This window comes from Eptatretus burgeri, unplaced genomic scaffold (assembly GCF_056783735.1).
Source record: "Eptatretus burgeri isolate ZD-2024b unplaced genomic scaffold, Ebu_testis_v1 Ebu_testis_scaffold_3153, whole genome shotgun sequence".
Lineage (NCBI taxonomy): Eukaryota > Metazoa > Chordata > Myxini > Myxiniformes > Myxinidae > Eptatretus > Eptatretus burgeri.
In genome coordinates, this window is record NW_028225101.1 from 507,733 (window position 1) to 527,771 (window position 20,039).

Below are 20,039 nucleotides of genomic sequence, written 5' to 3' on the forward strand. Positions count from 1 at the left end.
TGTTGTGGTTGGTGGTGGTAACAATGGCGGTTGGTCCAAAATAAAGATAGTAAAAGAAAAACGGCTATCCTGAAGAGTCGCAGCACGCATGAATAACATTTATTCCCTCTAGACAACGGGTTTGGGCCTAACTACACATATACTTACGGAGATATCTCACCTAAGGGACCTGAATGGTGGTTTGCGAATTTGGTAACCACAACAATATATATATTCTCTCCGGCAAGAATCGTCGTGTCTCGGGGTGTGCTCTCCATGCGCACGATATTGAAATAAAATCAACACTTTTCTCTCAAGTATACCGCATCTTCATGCCTTCGTAAAGGGTGATCGACGTCCCGACACGGGTACCTCTCTCACCTGCGATGGCACTTCAGCAAAAGACTTCTGCGATTCATTGGGACTGACTCAATCGGTCAATTTCCCCACCCCGGATCTCAACCGACGGTGCTCCATCTCTTCTGGTTCTGATTTTGACAAATTTCCCTGAAAAGATCTGCTGTTCTTCCTTTGCTCCAATCGGTTCTTCTGACCACGTGCTTGTCAAAGTGAACATCTCTCTGGCTGTTATCAGAGAACCACCTCAGCGCCGTCGAGTCTGCCATTTTACTCAGGCCGACTGGCAGGGTCTCCAAGCAGCCATCAAACTTCGAGACTGGTGTCCCATCGCTACTTTCTCCAACATCAATTAACAGGAATAAACTTTTCCAAATTTAAAAACCATGTGGCATCCCTGAGTCGATTGTGAAAGCCACAATACAATTTATGTGTGAAGATACCTCTGAGTGGTGCCTTCAAGTGTGACACCTGATCCCCCCCCCTACCCAAACCTCCGACACCTTTACAGACCAATTGTGATCTTTATTCGACACAAAACCCCATTCCTAACGGTCGTTAACATCGTTTAACACTCGCTTTCGGGAAATCTTGAGCATATTTACACATGGGCGGTGTATGGATGGAGGTGGTGCTGGATGTTGGTGATGCTGTGTGGAGGTGGTGCTGGATGGAGGTGGTGCTGAATGGAGGTGGTGCTGTGTGGAGGTGATGCTGTGTGGAGGTGGTGCTGGATGGAGGTGGTGCTAGATTGAGGTGGTGCTGGATGTAGGTGATTTTGTGTGGAGGTGGTGCTGGATGGAGGTGTTTCTGTGTGTTGGTGGTGCTGGATGGAGGTAGTGCTGTGTGGAGGTGGTGCTGGATGGAGGTGATGCAGTGTGGAGGAGGTGTTGGATGCAGGTGGTGCTGTGCGGAGGTGGTGCTGGATGGAGGTGGTGCTGGATGGAGGTGGTGCTGGATGGAGGTGATGCTGTTTGGGGATGGAGGTGATGCTGTGTGGAGGTGGTGCTGGATGGAGGTGATGCTGTGTAGAGGTGGTGCTAGATGGAGGTGGTGCTGTGTGGGGGTGGGGCTGTGTGGAGGTGGTGGTGGATGGAGGTGGTGCTGGATGGAGGTGGTGCTGAATGGAGGTGGTGCTGTGTGGAGGTAATGCTGTGTGGAGGTGGTGCTAGATGGAGGTGGTGCTAGATGGAGGTGGTGCTGGATGTAGGTGATTCTGCGTGAAGGTGGTGCTGGATGGAGGTGTTTCTGTGTGTTGGTGGTGCTAGATGGAGATGGTGCTGTGTGGAGATGGTGCTGGATGGAGGTGATGCAGTGTGGAGGAGGTGTTGGATGGAGGTGGTGCTGTGTGGAGGTGGTGCTGGATGGAGGTGGTGCTAGATGGAGATGGTGCTGTGTGGAGATGGTGCTGTGTGGAGGTGGTGCTGGATGGAGGTGGTGCTGGATGGAGGTGATGCAGTGTGGAGGAGGTGTTGGATGGAGGTGGTGCTGTGTGGAGGTGGTGCTGGATGGAGGTGGTGCTGGATGGAGGTGATGCTGTTTGGGGATGGAGGTGATGCTGTGTGGAGGTGGTGCTGGATGGAGGTGATGCTGTGTGGAGGTGGTGCTAGATGGAGGTGGCGCTGTGTGGAGGTGGTGCTGTGTGGAGGTGGTGCTGGATGGAGGTGGTGCTGGATGGAGGTGGTGCTGTGTGGAGGTGATGCTGTGTGGAGGTGGTGCTGGATGGAGGTGGTGCTAGATGGAGATGGTGCTGGATGTAGGTGATTCTGCGTGGAGGTGGTGCTGGATGGAAGTGTTGCTGTGTGTTGGTGGTGCTGGATGGAGGTAGTGCTGTGTGGAGGTGGTGCTGGATGGAGGTGATGCAGTGTGGAGGAGGTGTTGGATGGAGGTGGTGCTGTGTGGTGGTGCTGGATGGAGGTGGTGCTGGATGGAGGTGATGCTGTGTGCAAGTGGTTCTGGATGAAGGTGGTGCTGGATGGAGGTTATGCAGTGTGGAAGTGGTGCTGGATGGAGGTGGTGCTGGATGGAGGTGATGCTGTGTGGAGGTGGTGCTGGATGGAGGTGGTGCTGTGTGGAGGTGGTGCTGTGTGGAGGTGGTGCTGGATGGAGGCGATGCTGTGTAGAGGTGGTGCTGGATGGAGGTGATGCTGTGTGGAGGTGACGCAGTGTGGAGGTCGTGCTGTGTGTAGGTGGTGCTGGATGAAGATGACGTTGTGTGGAGGTGATGCAGTGTAGAGGTGGTGCTGTGTGGAGGTGGTGCTGGATGGAGGTGATGCTGGGAACCCCTCCCCTCCACCCCCCCCCATAAATCCTGCTGATCGATAAGACAAGAAACAAAATTACACACCTGAGGACAGGGAGCGACCCTCGTGGGACATGGAGCGATGTTAATGGAACCTGGAGCGAACCGCTCAGCACCTGGAATTTTCCACGTGGGACGTGGAGTGATCTCCACCCAACACCTCCTCCACACTGCATCACCTCCATCCAGCACCACCTCCACACAGCACTACCTCCATCCAGCACCACCAACACACGGAGTGGGACGTGGCGGCATTCGCTCGAGACCTGGAGCTTTCCATGTGGGATGTGAAGCATTCCTTGTGGGACCTGACTCAAATCGCTCGGGTCCTGGAACTTTCCACAAGGGACGTAAAGCGATCTGACTGGGACAAGGTGTGGGCTGCTCGGGATCTGGAATTTTCCATGTGGGATGTGGAGCATTCCTCGTGGGACCAGGTTCGAACCGCTCAGGTCCTGGGGCTTTCCACAAAGGACGTGAATCGATCCTACTGGGACAAGGCTTGGGCCGCTCAGAACGTGAAATTTTCCATGTGGGATGTGAAGCATTCCTCGTGGGACCAGGCTCAAACCGCTCAGGTCCTGGAACTTTCCACAAGGGACGTGAAGCGATCCGACTGGGACAAGGTCTGGGCCGCTCGAGACCTGGAATTTTCCCTGTGGGATGTGGAGCATTTCTCGTGGAACCTGGCTCGAACCTCTTGGGTCCTGGAGCTTTCCACAAAGGACATGGAGCGATCCTACTGGGACAAGGCGTGGGCTGCTCAGGACCTGGATTTTTACACGTGGGATGTGGAGCAATCTGAGTGGGACCTGGCGGAACCTGCACGGAACTTGTAACGATCCATCGAGGAAGTGGAGCGTTACGTGTCGGACCTGCAGTGACACTCATGGGACCTGGAGCAATCTGAGTGGGACGTGGTGTAACCCAAATGGGATCCTGAGCGACACCTGTTGGACCTGGAGCAATGCGTGCAGGACCTGGAGCAATCTGAGTGGGACCTGACGTTATGTGCGCAGAAGCTGGATCGATCCTCCTGTCACTTTGAGTGATGCACGAAGGACCCAGAGCAACATGTGCGAGACCCGGTGGGACCCTCTCGGAATGTGTAACGATCCACTTGGGACCTGGAGCGGCCATCGTCGGACCTGGAGGGACCCGTGTGTACAGGCTGCTTTGTGAGGCGTGAAGAGAGTGCGGTCCTTGCCCTCCATTTTTTATTTCTGCTTGTTGAGTCCTCTTTGCTTGAAAGCACAGAATCGTGCCGAGCTGTCTCAGCAGCTTCCTCTTTAATCCTCAAAAAGACGGCGAATCGTTTTGCAGTTGAGGTACCGCCCTCCACCAATCGGACGCGTCCTGCCCGTCGATGCTCGCCCACTCCACCAATCAGAATCACCCTTCTAATCGAGGCCACGCCCTCCACTAATCAGAATCACCCTTCTTGGCGAGGCCCCGCCCTCCACCAATCAGACACGTCCTTCCCGTCGATGCCTGGCCACTCACCAACGAGAATCACCCTTCTTGTCGACGCCTCCACCAATCAGCCACCACAACACGACACCACACCACAATACACCACATTACGACACCACAATCCTCGTGGATGACCACCACGACCATCGTTTGACATTTTACCTTGTTGTGGGTGTTTTAAGGAAGTTCACGTCTTCCCGTTTATCGAACAATTTTGGTTAAAATTGAAAACATGGATTTACCTGTCGTTTATTTATTACGTACCAAAATGATGCAAATTAAAGAGTTTAAATAAAACCAAGTTAGTGTGGAGCAACAACCAAATCGTTGGCAGAGTGAGCAGCAGAGAGAACGTGTGTGTCTGATGGAGGAACAGGGTGATCCATCAACGTGTGTGTGTGTCGTCCCTCGGATGGACGTTAAGCCGGACGTCCCGTCGACTCTAAGCCGTCTAGTTATCGCCGGCATCAGCCGATTCGTGAAGGACTTGGATCAAACTTCCCTCGGCCGAGCCCAGCCAAACTGATGAGAAGGTGGGAGTCTAATGGTGGCCGTGAACATGAACACACTCTCGTTAATCCTCCCGACATAAAAACATGTTATAAACCAATTTGCAGCCTACAAACAAATCGACTGACGTTCCAAATTCCTTCGGACCTTGTGTTGATAAATGAGTGTGCTGTTGATGTCGTGCAGGCATGATGGGCCCCATGGCCTCCACCTGCGTCTCGTGTCCTTGTCCATAGTTTGTTATTTTGAAGTCTTTGTAGTTCAGAAAACGCTCGAGAATAAAAGTTATGGATCTTAAATGCTTCTGACGTCACTCTTGAAGAGTTTATGAGTGTATATCATTGTGTACATACTTGAACGGGCTAATGTTGTAATTTTTTCATGATAAAATATGGGACCACTGGACCTGGAGCTTATCTGGGCCCTGGCCTAATGTTGTAACCGAGATTTGGGAACATTCTGACTGGTGGGTCGAGAGAAGAAGGGTTTTGGAAGGAACTTGTGTGACCGCCATTTCGACGCACTTCCGGTCACGTGATCAGCATGGCCTCCGCAATTTCACAGTAGAACCGTGTCCGAATGTCGTAACTCAAATTTGGTTCGATTTTGACTCGTGGGTCCTGGAGAAGAACAATTTTTTGTCCACAGGAATTTACATTATTTTCCCCAAAATTGACTGAGTCGGCCATTTTGATACACTTCCGGTCACGTGATTGGCATGACCTCCGCAATTTAGCATGAGGATCGTGTCCGAATGTCGTCACTCAAATTTGGTTCGATTCTGACTCGTGGGTCCTGGAGAAGAACGTTTTTTTTGTCCACAGGAATTTACATGATTTTCCCCAAAATTGACTGAGTCGGCCATTTTGACACACTTCCGGTCACGTGATTGGCATGACCTCCGCAATTTAGCATGAGGACCGTGTCCGAATGTCGTCACTCAAATTTGGTTCGATTCTGACTCGTGGGTCCTGGAGAAGAACGTTTTTTTGTCCACAGGAATTTACACGATTTTCCCCAAAATTGACTGAGTCGGCCATTTTGATACACTTCCGGTCACGTGATTGGCATGACCTCCGCAATTTAGCATGAGGACTGTGTCCGAATGTCGTAACTCAAATTTGGTTCGATTCTGACTCGTGGGTCCTGGAGAAGAACAATTTTTTGTCCACAGGAATTTACATGATTTTCCCCAAAATTGACTGAGTCGACCATTTTGACACACTTCCGGTCACGTGATTGGCATGACCTCCGCAATTTAGCATGAGGACCGTGTCCGAATGTCGTAACTCAAATTTGGTTCGATTCTGACTCGGTCCTGGAGAAGAACGTTTTTTTGTCCACAGGAATTTACATGATTTTCCCCAAAATTGACTGAGTCGGCCATTTTGACACACTTCCGGTGACGTGATTGGCATGACCTCCGCAATTTAGCATGAGGACCGTGTCCGAATGTCGTCACTCAAATTTGGTTCGATTCTGACTCGTGGGTCCTGGAGAAGAACGTTTTTTTTGTCCACAGGAATTTACATGATTTTCCCCAAAATTGACTGAGTCGGCCATTTTGACACACTTCCGGTCACGTGATTGGCATGACCTCCGCAATTTAGCATGAGGACCGTGTCCGAATGTCGTCACTCAAATTTGGTTCGATTCTGACTCGTGGGTCCTGGAGAAGAACGTTTTTTTGTCCACAGGAATTTACACGATTTTCCCCAAAATTGACTGAGTCGGCCATTTTGATACACTTCCGGTCACGTGATTGGCATGACCTCCGCAATTTAGCATGAGGACTGTGTCCGAATGTCGTAACTCAAATTTGGTTCGATTCTGACTCGTGGGTCCTGGAGAAGAACAATTTTTTGTCCACAGGAATTTACATGATTTTCCCCAAAATTGACTGAGTCGACCATTTTGACACACTTCCGGTCACGTGATTGGCATGACCTCCGCAATTTAGCATGAGGACCGTGTCCGAATGTCGTAACTCAAATTTGGTTCGATTCTGACTCGGTCCTGGAGAAGAACGTTTTTTTGTCCACAGGAATTTACATGATTTTCCCCAAAATTGACTGAGTCGGCCATTTTGACACACTTCCGGTGACGTGATTGGCATGACCTCCGCAATTTAGCATGAGGACCGTGTCCGAATGTCGTCACTCAAATTTGGTTCGATTCTGACTCGTGGGTCCTGGAGAAGAACGTTTTTTTTGTCCACAGGAATTTACATGATTTTCCCCAAAATTGACTGAGTCGGCCATTTTGACACACTTCCGGTCACGTGATTGGCATGACCTCCGCAATTTAGCATGAGGACCGTGTCCGAATGTCGTCACTCAAATTTGGTTCGATTCTGACTCGTGGGTCCTGGAGAAGAACGTTTTTTTGTCCACAGGAATTTACACGATTTTCCCCAAAATTGACTGAGTCGGCCATTTTGATACACTTCCGGTCACGTGATTGGCATGACCTCCGCAATTTAGCATGAGGACTGTGTCCGAATGTCGTAACTCAAATTTGGTTCGATTTTGACTCGTGGGTCCTGGAGAAGAACAATTTTTTGTCCACAGGAATTTACATTATTTTCCCCAAAATTGACTGAGTCGGCCATTTTGATACACTTCCGGTCACGTGATTGGCATGACCTCCGCAATTTAGCATGAGGATCGTGTCCGAATGTCGTAACTCAAATTTGGTTCGATTCTGACTCGTGGGTCCTGGAGAAGAACGTTTTTTTTGTCCACAGGAATTTACACGATTTTCCCCAAAATTGACCGAGTCGGCCATTTTGACACACTTCCGGTCATGACCTCCGATATTTAACATCAGGATCCTGTTCTAATGTTGTCACCCAAATTTGGCAGCTTTCTGACTGGTGGGTCTGGCGAAGAATATTTTTGAAGAAATTTACTAAGTCGGCCATTTTGACCGACTTAAAGTCAGGTGACCGCAACGAGCTTTGCAATATTCCTGTTGGCCGTCACCAGGGAAACGTTGCTGCCAGAGTTCAGCCGGGTCGGCCCGGCGGTTTGGCCGGGGAAGTCGATAAAAGAGACGGACAGACAGACGGTGCACGATGACAATACCTTTATATCTGAAATGTAAATTCCACATCAGCCAAAAATTAAAAATAAATAATTTGATTTTGAAAAAAGGAAAAACATTTTAAAGAATCTTTATTGAATCAAAACGTTGGTCCATGTCAGAGTGGACGTGATGGAGAGTACACTGACATTGGGGACAAAAAACACCCTAACCCTTCAAGGAGGGGGTGGGGGGGGGAACGATGATTTTCTCCCAACTCCAAATCGAAGAAGACTTTCACACCTCATCATCAGTCGACGAGTTAGAAATCACATTTTCTAAACATAAACCATGACCCTCTTCCTTCGTCCAACCATCGCTGTCATCTGTTACATCTCCCGCCGACGAGTCACCATCTTCTTCTCCTTCTTTTTCTTCTCCTTCTCCTAAACCGACATGATGTTCTTTCTTCTTTTGTGAAAAGCCATTGTGAACCACCTGATCGCCAAGGTCCGACCGCTCACAGACCTTCTCAACATCACAACCCTCAACAAACTTTCGTCCCGTGGAACCGTCAAGTGTCGTTGCGGCAGGTTTCAAGAGTGCGGGTTTCTCTTTTCTCCATGTCGCTGCGGCAGGTTTCAAGAGGGCGGGTTTCTCTTTTCTCCATCTTGAGCCTTGGAGCGTTTCAATCGAGCGAGCCCACCGAGGTGTCTTTCGCTTGAGAGCGCAGCGGGTGTTCTCAAACCATTTTTTTACAACATGGTGAGGAAGACCTGTCCAAACCTCCAGGTCATTGCACTGTTTCTTGTTTGGCCACTGAGTACCGAGAAACGCTTCTTTCAACACGGTGAGCTGCTCGCAGGTCTTGCGACATCTGGTGGGGTCTTTTGAGGGTACGTTTACCTTTCTCTTTTGTGGAACACGTGGCCTTGAAGTCTCTGTCGGAGGTAATTCGGCTTTCAACCGACACTTGACTTTGGGATTCCGTTTGGGGACCCAATCGGCCTGAGATTGATGGTGTGGCTTCGAGTGAACTCGCAGTGAAGGAAGGTGCGATCTCAGGTACAGGTGAAGCCACGACACATTAGGTGGTGGCTTCACCTGCACCTGAGACGACGTCATGGGACGTGACTTTGTCTGTGTTTGTCGCACAAACCATGAACGCAGCTTTGTCCGCATCTGAGCGACTGAATGAGGTGACTTCGGCTGCACTCGAGAAGTGGACGGAGGAGGTGACTTTTTAACGAGGTGATTGAACCTTTGGCGGGGAGTTTCAGGGAAGCCTGGGGACTTGTACATCCTCCCGGAAGGCTCTGGCATGTCCTCAATACTATCTGGACTTGTACTGGCAGCGTTGATTGAAGCAAACGTCGACATCTCATCCACATCTTCGGTTCCATGTTCTTTCAATTTCTTGGACACCATGGAGAATCGGGTCAAGTGAGTAAGACAAGAGTTCTGTGGGTGTGAAACAAGAAGAACCAATCAAGGACAGAGGAAATGACTGAAAGACAGGAAATTGCACAAGAGAGACAACAACCGCATTTGCATAGACATTGTCCAAGAAATAATAAATAATAAACATGATTGACATGTCGAAATAACAGGTGATTCACACCCCCCCCCCGCCAAATCCCCATCCCTTCCATCCACAATCAATTACAGGTGCTATCCGTGATACAAGCCAATTACAGTGGTCACGTGATTATAAAAGCAAAGCAAGAAAAGGTTCAAAATGAGGTTACTAAGTTAACTTGATGAAGACAGCAACCATTGTTTGGGGAACAACCACGAATCGCAACCACTAACTAGAACGGGACTCAGAAGAGCGGATCCCTCGGTCAGGCTGAATGGTTCACGTTTTGTCCGCCACTGATAGACTGGATCTCGATGAGAACCTGAACCTCCATCTCATTAATTTGTCCTTGTCACACATCCAACCTGTCCACCAAGTTTTGTCCGAATCCATTCACAACTTTTTGAGATATCGTGCTCACACACAAACAGGCAGGGGTGCAAACATGACCCATATACGGAGAACACCTTTGGTGGTGGAGGCAACAATAACATACAGAGGAAGGAATGGGGAGGGGAGGGGGCGAAGTGCAGAGAGGAGAGTGGGTAGAGAAAAGGGTGAGGATGGAAACAGACGATGGCAGGACGTTTTCTATTCAGGTATCTTCACTCCGTGGTGGCATCCCGACCCTGAACTCGAACCCTGGTACCCCGAACTCAAACTCTGACCCTGGTACCCTGACCCCAAACTCTGACCCTGGTACACTTAGCTCTGACCATGGTACCCCGAACCCTGGTACCTCGACCCCAAACTCTGACCCTGGTATGGCGAACTCTGACCATGGCACCCCGACCCCGAACTCGAACCCTGTTACCCCGACCCCAAACTCTGATCCTTGTACACCCAACTCTGACTATGGCACCCCAACCCCAAACTCGAACCCTGGTACCCCAACCCCAAACCCTGACCCTGGAACCCCAACCCCAAACTCTGACCCTAGTACTCCGACTCCAAACTCTGATCCTGGTACACCTAACTCTGACTATGGCACCCCAACCCAAATTCTGACCCTGGACCCCCAACCCAAACTCTGACCCTGGTACACCAAACTCTGACCATGGCACACCAAACTCTGATCATCGTACACCGACCCAAACTCTGACCCTGGTACCCCGACCCAAACTCTGACCCTGGTGCCCCGACCCAAACTCTGACCATGGTACTCCGACCCAGAACCCAACCCCGAACTCGAACGGCTAACGCTGGTAACCCCGCTATTAATCGAACAGTCTGTCGATTCTCCACCGACACCCTCTGGTCTCTCAAAGCACCCACACACAACAACCAAAGGTCTCGAGTAGCTCAGGAGGCTCCCGGTTCAGGGACGTGACCCGAAGCACCAGGACCCCCACACTCGCTCCGAGACTCACCCAGCCCCCTCGTTCTCGAATCCAGGGTCCGTGTCGCTCCACCGTGACCCGGCTCATCTCGAAGGACAACATCTCGGTCCAGACGGCGACCGTTCCGAACCGGTGGACCATTTCAACGGCGGCCGCGGTCAAGAGGACGATGTTTTTGATGAGGTTTCCCCAGTTCACCTCGTCGTCGTCGAACACCTCTTCCGCGAGGAGGATCACCGTTGATGACACCGAGCTCGCGTCACTCGACGCGGCCTTCAGGTGCAAGCTTCGCGCCATTTTCTCGTACGTCTCGCGATGTTTGTAAAACATCTTGTCACCGAGCCAGATGAGGATTTCCGCCACTTGGTTGAGGGACTGCGGCACGTCCGGTGCCAGACGGTGCGTCACGTAGGCCTTGATCACCGACCTGGTCTCTCGCATGAGCGGATCGTCGTCCATCGCCAAACACTCAAAACAACGATAAACGGAAGCACAGGCCGAGGAGCCTCGGTGGGCGGGGCGAATGAACAGAGTGGGGTTCTTCTTCCTCTTTTGTGGTGTAGTTGTTGTTTTATGGTCTGTACGTCCTTCGAAGCAGGAGGAGGCCGTGCGCCGAGGAACCTCGGTGGGCGGGGCTAATAAACAGAGTGGGGGTTCTTCTTCCTCTTTGGTGGTGTAGTTGTTGTTTTATGGTCTGTACATCCTTCGAAGCAGGAGGAGGCCGTGCGCCGAGGAACCTCGGTGGGCGGGGCAAATGAACAGAGTGGGGTTCTTCTTCTTCTTACCTGGTGTAGTTGTTTTATGTCTGTAGGTCCTTCAAAGCAGGAGAGGCCGTTTGGCCCGTCAAGCCCGTGCCTTGTGACTCGGACGGTCGTTTCCACGAATACACATTTACTCGTGCTGGTGAAGAAGATGAAGAAGAAGAACGATTTCTCTTCGATATAAGGCAAGTGTCGTGTTCGGTTCACTGATCGCCACACTCATCGTCGGGTCATATCCAGGACTCTGATCCTGGTACACTTAACCAATCGACAAATCTATTCCTAACAAATCGAGAAATTGGGTGTGGGGGGGGGGGGTTCCAAATTCTTTGATTTGCATGTTTTGTGCAAAAAGATGTAAAAGTTAATTAATTTAATATTTAAATGCATAACTAAAAATAAAATAGCTTGAATTCAATAAACTTCAACTTTCAATCTGAAATATCATGACTCGTGAGACCTACCTGAGTGATGGTAGTGCCGATATGACATACTAGCAACTATGTTAAATATAACAACTTGACTACAACTACCTTTACTCAGTGTTTAGAAGAGCTCTGGTCAAGCTATACATTTTTTTTTTTAATATGGAATAGGCAAAGCCGAGAAGTGAACATAGAGTTCTTCTTACATTCGCTTCTTAAATATATCAAATTAAAGTCTTTTTGCAATGAAAAAATAAATATTACCTTAACATTCCCTTCACAACAACAACTACACTGCCGAGAACAGGATCTCATCTGCAAAAATAAATATTACCTCAACATTACCTCAAAAAATAAATATTACCTCAACAACAACAACTACACCGCCTAGAACAGGATCTCATCTGAAAATAAAAATTTCTCAACATTACCTTCACAACGACAACTACACCACCTAGAACAGGATCTCATCAAAAATATATATATATTACCTCAACATTACCTTCACAACGACAACGACACTGCCTAGAACAGGATCTCATCAAAAAAATATATATTACCTCAACATTACCTTCACAACGACAACGACACCACCAAGAACAGGATCTCATCTAAAAAAATAATATTACCTCAACATTACATCAACAACAGCAACTACACCGCCAAGAACAGGATCTCATCTGAAAAAAAAATCCTCAACATTACCTTCACAACGACAACTACACCGCCTAGAAGAGGATCTCATCTAAAAAAATTAATATTACCTCAACATTATACCTCAACATTACCTTCACAACGACAACTACACCGCCTAGAAGAGGATCTCATCTAAAAAATTAATATTACCTCAACATTACCTTCACAACAACAACTACACTGCCTAGAACAGGATCTCATCTAAAAAAATTAAAATCCCTCAACATTACCTTCACAACGACAACGACACCACCAAGAACAGGATCTCATCTAAAAAAATAATATTACCTCAACATTACCTCAACAACAGCAACTACACCGCCAAGAACAGGATCTCATCTGAAAAAAAAATCCTCAACATTACCTTCACAACGACAACTACACCGCCTAGACGAGGATCTCATCTAAAAAAATTAATATTACCTCAACATTATACCTCAACATTACCTTCACAACGACAACTACACCGCCTAGAAGAGGATCTCATCTAAAAAAATTAATATTACCTCAACATTATACCTCAACATTACCTTCACAACAACAACTACACCGCCTAGAACAGGATCTCATCTAAAAAAATTAAAATCCCTCAACATTACCTTCACAACGACAACGACACCGCCTGGAACAGGATCTCATCTAAAAAAATTATATTACCTCAACATTATACCTCAACATTACCTCAACAACAGCAACTACATCGCCAAGAACAGGATCTCATCTGAAAAAAAAAAATCCTCAACATTACCTTCACAACGACAACTACACCGCCTAAAAGAGGATCTCATCTAAAAAAATTAATATTACCTCAACATTATACCTCAACATTACCTTCACAACGACAACTACACCGCCTAGAACATTATCTCATCTAAAAAAATTAATATTACCTCAACATTATACCTCAACATTACCTTCACAACGACAACTACACCGCCTAGAACAGGATCTCATCTAAAAAAATTAAAATCCCTCAACATTACCTTCACAACGACAACGACACCACCTAGAACAGGATCTCATCTAAAAAAATAATATTACCTCAACATTATACCTCAACATTACCTCAACAACAGCAACTACACTGCCAAGAACATGATCTCATCTGAAAAAAAAAAAATCCTCAACATTACCTTCACAACGCCAACTACACCGCCTAGAAGAGGATCTCATCTAAAAAAATAATATTACCTCAACATTATACCTCAACATTACCTCAACAACAGCAACTACACTGCCAAGAACAGGATCTCATCTGAAAAAAAAATCCTCAACATTACCTTCACAACGACAACTACACCGTCTAGAAGAGGATCTCATCTAAAAAAATTAATATTACCTCAACATTATACCTCAACATTACCTTCACAACGACAACTACACCGCCTAGAAGAGGATCTCATCTAAAAAAATTAATATTACCTCAACATTAAACCTCAACATTACCTTCACAACGACAACTACACCGCCTAGAAGAGGATCTCATCTAAAAAAATTAATATTACCTCAACATTATACCTCAACATTACCTTCACAACGACAACTACACCGCCTAGAAGAGGATCTCATCTAAAAAAATTAATATTACCTCAACATTATACCTCAACATTACCTTCACAACGACAACTACACCGCCTCGAACAGGATCTCATCTAAAAAAATTAATACGAGAAGCGAACGTAGTATTCTTCTTACATTCGCTTCTGACTTTACCTATAACTAGTTCACAACTGTATACGCAATTTCCGGTTACTTCGGCCTGGATTCGGGATCAGCGATCAAATAACGTAAATCACGATTTAAAATTTTTTTTGATGATGCGGGAGATATCTTTATTAAAATCAGTGGAGGAAATATACACCATGTCTGATATTATTTGGGTCTTTCATGTCTCCGACGATGCCTTTATCTCCCGGCATGCATCATTCCCCATGACAAAAACCAGAAACAAAAAAAAAAACTAGAAGCAAAAAAAAAACGGAAGCAAAAGGGTCATAGAAAATGACACGGATTCCAAATTGCAAGGGAATTGTGTTGTTGTTGTTTCCTATTCTCTCATGTGCACGCGTTAAGTAATATTCACAAGATAGAAATAAAACCCAATCGTGTTTATACACCGCACAGCGTTTAAAAACAACCGGAAGCAAAAGGGTCATAGCCAACGACACGGATTCCAAATTGCCAGGGGTATTGTGTTGTTGTTGTTGTTGTTGTTTCCTATTCTCTCATGTGCACGCGTTAAGTAGGAAGCTCACTGCGTTCGCAATGAACACTGTTTCTATCATCAATTCATTATCATCGAGTTCTCTTTAGATACCGTGTCTTGCATTAATCTAATGACAGTTTCTCAGTCCCTGTACTTATACGTTCAACAATTTCTCTGATGATCACAGAAGACAACAGATATTGCAAAATAAATGTTCACAGCACCGTCTGTTCTTTTTTGCAAAAGCACTTGTGACCAACAATCTGTTATAAATTTAATCACATGTGTTGGCATCTCCAAGTACATTTGCAAGTTTCATCCTCCTTGGATTCCTCTGTGCATGTGGAGCAGTGTCAGGCCAGTCAGTCTTTCATTCCCCATGGTTGACCGACATGGGGTTTTAATTCTCTTAAGCCCACTGAATGACCTTTCAACTGAACAGGATGTCACTGGCAGGGCACAGTGGATGGTGGGCAGGGTCCTAAAGTTCGGGAACATGGAACTTGAGGTCTTGGAACCAGCGGAGAACTTGGAAAATAGGCGCGGTTTGCACGTTAGGTTCTTCTGGGTCTGGCGCGGTCTGCGCGTTGTTCTCCTGTCGTTCTCCGCTGGTTCTCCTGTTGTTCTGGTCACGCACGAGATCTGGAAAGTGCCTGCGCACGGAGGGTCGTCTTCCGCCAGCCTTCGCCCTGCCGACTTCACTCGCTTGGATCGTCCTGATCGTGCTGGGGGTCCATTTCGGCCCTGAGGACCTGGTCCTTGAAGACCGCACGAGGCGGGGCAGGTCCAAGATAGGTCTCAATAAAGACCAGCTGGTCCGATCGTTTTTGGGTGTGTGTGTGTGTGTGTGTGTTCGTGGCGTCCATCTAATAAGTAGTAAACTGTCAAGTGCTTTGTGCTGTATATACTTGCATTTCTTATATTCGGTATAGCTCTGACGTATGTGCTCCCCTCATTCCCCCATTGCATTATAAATAAACCCCCATTTTGTTCAATGTTTTCAGCTCGTTCGTGTCCATTCTTGCATTGACTGAGCGGGTCGCGTGTGGGGAAAATTAGCAAGGCCGTTGTGCCAACGTAGGGGGACATCTGGACCTGATACAGTTGAGATCAGTTGGAAGGATAGGAGAGGATTAACCAGGGAAAGATAAACAAGGACATATTATGCTCACGTCAGAGAAAGAACAGACGGGCAAGGTGGGCTGAAAACTTGAAGGTAATACGTAACAGAGGGATGGTGGGAAAACAGATTGATATTGCAAGAATGGCAAAGAACAAGCTTATACTGAGATGTTTTGAACCTCAAGTTTGCAACGTCGCTGTTTTTTTTTTTTTGCCCCCAACTCGAATGATCATGTCTGATCACGGTTGAAAAAATTCCCAACAGCTACACAAGTCTCAAATAATAAATGAAAGATGGAAACTATCTCCCATTCCGTTTATAATTCAGTTGCTGAATGCTCATCTTTAGATTCGTCTTTATTTATTTATTACTTTTATATATTATTATCTTATCTGGAATTGGAATTCCAGATAAGGTGTTGTCATCACGCACCGTCCGCCCGTCCATCTCCTATTTCGACTTCTCCGGCCAAACAGATGAGACGATCCGGCTGAAATTTGGCAGCAACGTTCCGCTTCTGACTGGTAACGGGGATCGCAAAGCTCTTTCCGGTCACGTGACTTTAAGTAGGTCAAAATGGCCGACTTAGTTAATTTTTGGGAAAATCACATGCTGTATCATACAGACCCACCAGTCAGAATGCGACCAAATTTGGGTTACAACATTAGGTCCAGGCCCAGATAAGCTACAGGTCGAGTGGTCCTACTTTTTTTTTATTCTTATAGGAGTCTGTCTCCTGTTTGATTATCTCCATCACCAAAGGTGGACAGAGGTTATGTTTTCACCCCTGTCTGTCTGTTTATCTGTGAGCAGGATATCTCAAAACGTTGTGGACGGATTCGGACAAAATTTAGTGGACAGGTTGGGTGTGTGACAAGGACCAATCATTTAGATATTAGTGAACATCCGGATCTGGATACAAGAATTTCTTAAATTTCTCAGTGATTCTTCGTCATTGAGAGATATGGCTAAAAATGATAAATAGCACGATATCTCAAGAGGTTGTGGACGGATTCGGTCGAAGCTTGGTGGACAGGTCGGGTATGTGATGAGGAAGAGTTGCTTCGATTTTGGTGCAGACCCGGATACAATAATTTAAATAATTTTTTTTAAGTAATTCTTCACCATTGAGAGATGGGTCAAATATGTGATATCACATAATATTTCAAAAAGGTTTGGACGAGTTATGATAAAACTTGGTGGATGAGTTTCGTCGGTGATAAGAACAAGCCAATTCGATTTTGGTTAAGGTCCGGATTCAGATCTGGTGTATCAGTGGGATACAAAGCATAACCTGTTCAGCCTGGCGGAGGTATGCGTTCTACCGAATGCCTTTCTCGTTTCATTTTGGTTTTTTCTCGATGGAACTGGACATTTTTAGTCCCAAGACGACTTGTTCTGTAAAATTTGTAATCAAACCGAAATTTCATTTTTTATCTTTATTCTATCAAAGAAGCTGAAGTATGGGAAGCCATAATACTTTATGCGAGTGTAAATGCACGAAGCACGGATGATGGAAATTCGGAACTGCACGTGTGCACTGTGAGACATCGGCAATGGTCTTACACAAAAATTAATTAGTGAAATATGATGACAAGACAAAGAACCAGAAGTATGGATAGTTGGACTGATGATTGAACTGACAAATAAAGGAGACATTAAATGTGGTAAATGGAGAGGTGTAACGAACTCTTCTGTGGACGTATTCCAAGCAAGGTGCTCTGCAGGATAACGTGAAATATATAAAAAGCTTTGGATGGAGTATTGAGAAAAGAGTGGGAATGATTTTGAAGGAATAGAGGGTGTAGAGATCAACCTTTCATTCCAACAAAAGTGATGGAACAATGTCATGAATGCAATTCAAGTCCCGTGATGGCTTTCATCAACTTTGACTAAGAAGTGACTCCAAATAGAGACGCAATGTGGAATGTATTAGATGGGACTGAAATACCCAGAAAGTTCATCAGAATGATAAAGAGCATGTACTGTGGATACCAAATGAGTGTGCTCTGTAATGGAAAGAAGTGATGAGAATTTGAGGCCTCCTCAACTGTTCCTACTTGTATTGGACTGGGTCATGAGGACTACATGACATGCCAGATATGGAATAGATTGGGCTCAAGATGACCATCCAGAGGAGCTCAACTTTGCAGTTGACATGTTCGCCAGCAGACACAAAGCAAAGTATGCAAGAGGAAGCAAATAGGCCGCAGTAGTATGTCCTGAAAGTAGGACTGAAAATCAGCAACAAAACAGAGTGTGAGACGACCTGCATCAGACAGCAATGCAGTCATGTGTAAAAATGACATGGCTACATCCAAGATGTTCACAAGTTTGCAAAAATCACAAATCACTAAAACTTTCACATCACAGACATGTCGGTAGTTTCTCTGTCTTCTACTTCCCCCCTTTCTGGTCTTGCACCCTCTCTGCTCCTTCTGTGCTTTGTCCCCCACAGGTTTCTGCAGGGTGCACGTGATCCACCATCAACCCCCTCATGATGAAACTATCTAAATCCAGGATCACTGTTCACCTCCACTCGTTTTCTTCACTTTTTTTCCCAACCTGTGGCACAAACTTCCACATTCTCAACAATCTCGTTCTTCCCTCCAGATCTTCCAGAGAGCTGTTCACCTCCATCTCAGATCACCCTCCACCCCCATCCAAAACCATCATCTTTCCTACTCCCAATAAGGCCAACCACCCTCCCCACCCAAGCCCATCTGTTTCTAAATTTCCAGTCATTCCTTCCTGAGAGTTTCCTTCCGTATCCATCTTGTCCACCCCATGCATCATTTGCCCCACATCCCTCATTTGTCCAAGTCTCCCTCTATTTTGTCCCTCATCCCTGCTGTTGGAGTGTTTCCCCTCTCTTTCTGCTGTTCCCTTTGTTCCGTTACATCCTTATCCATTCTATATTCAAGCTCTTCCACAAGCTTTGACTGTATACAAAAAAATACAACACAAGAAATTTCAAATTTTTGATGGTAATGTAAAATATGTTCCACTATTTAGTTGAGAAGAACAGAAAGTCACCAAAATCATTGCACAGATCCTAGAATTTTTTCTTTATAGCTGTCCCAAAAAGATTTTGTGAATCTTCTGGCTGGATGGAGTGAGCAAACAGCAGGTAGAAAGGACTGGAAAGAAAAACATCATGGAGGAAATATTAAAACGAGGAGCTGGAGATTGCTTGAGCATGGACTTGTTTATGGAAAACAACAACATCGCAAAACTGGAGTTCATCGAACACATAACCCCGTGCTGTCTTGAGAAACAAGGACATGGGCGGGATCTACGAGCAGCGAATTTGATTGGTTGTGACTCAGGCATGGGTCAAGCGGGCTGCCATAGGTCCCACTGCCTGGCCATGTTAGGTCCATACTATACCATGCCGTTCCTTCCCATGCCATGCAATGCCCTTGATATGTCCATCCCGTGCCATGCCATGCCGTGCTCAGGTTATGCCCGTACCGTACCGTGCCATTTCCATTGCCATACCATGTCCATACCATGTCGTGCCATTCCTATGTTGTGTCCGCGCATATCCATACCATGCCTGGGTTGTGCCCGTGTGTGACTGTGTCATGCACATGCCATGCCTGAACCGGAGTTCTGCGTGCATCACTTGTGGTTTCTCTTTTCGATAACTGCAACTTTGGACTGTGGTACATGCAGGTTTCCAGTTAAACATCGATCAATCTCAGAACATTTGGGTTTGCCTCAAGGGGACTCCTGGGATAGGTGAGATGCTCATTTGCATTTTGTCTCATCCTTCTCATGGATAAGATACAAGCCCCAAACCGAAAGGTGGTGATTTGTCTGAGATGTGGTGACATCGTGTGGTCCACAAAGTAATCAGTTCAACACTTTGTGCTAAATATTAAATAACTAAGCACAAACACTTCCTTGCATCTTGGCTTAACTTACCTACCATGCGGGGTCAGCTGACTACCCGAGTGAGGGCTATTAAAAGGTAGTTTTAATCTCCACTCTGGACTTTACATGTTGTTCACATTGTTGCTTTGCATTAGAAACTTCCATTGGCAACTTTTGTGTTTCTTTTATCCTCATGTTCTCTGAAAGCATTCTCAATTTTCTTATTTTTGGGTGTACCCATTAAAATTGTAGGTTCCACTCGCTATCGCTCTCCTTTAGGATCTTGAGATGTGCCATTAGGTAATGGCAATACGACTGCAGACGAAACACCTTTCAGTGTAGGTCACGTGTTGCTCCATTGGTGGATCAGGAGATCGTCTGTCAG

The 20,039-nt window shown here is 46.5% G+C and overlaps 2 protein-coding genes across 3 annotated transcripts; both read right to left on the reverse strand.

Moving 5' to 3' along the window:
* Positions 1–2,653: 2,653 nt before the first annotated feature.
* On the reverse strand, positions 2,654–5,620 carry LOC147006810 (uncharacterized). Its single transcript, XM_085867796.1, has 2 exons — positions 3,619–5,620; positions 2,654–3,534 (listed from the first exon to the last, which is right to left on the reverse strand). The coding sequence occupies exons 1-2, from the start codon at positions 3,776–3,778 to the stop codon at positions 2,846–2,848; spliced, it is 849 nt and encodes a 282-aa protein (XP_085723922.1). The 5' UTR covers positions 3,779–5,620; the 3' UTR covers positions 2,654–2,845.
* A 2,073-nt stretch (positions 5,621–7,693) lies between these two features.
* Positions 7,694–11,365, reverse strand: LOC147006811 (uncharacterized). Of its 2 annotated transcripts, none has more exons than XM_085867799.1 (2): positions 10,763–11,365; positions 7,694–9,106 (listed from the first exon to the last, which is right to left on the reverse strand). In XM_085867799.1, the coding sequence occupies exons 1-2, from the start codon at positions 11,021–11,023 to the stop codon at positions 7,943–7,945; spliced, it is 1,425 nt and encodes a 474-aa protein (XP_085723925.1). In that variant the 5' UTR covers positions 11,024–11,365; the 3' UTR covers positions 7,694–7,942. The 2 variants fall into 2 exon arrangements, with proteins under 2 accessions (XP_085723925.1, XP_085723924.1); XM_085867798.1 differs by having other exon boundaries at positions 10,595–11,358.
* Between the last annotated feature and the right edge of the window lie 8,674 nt (positions 11,366–20,039).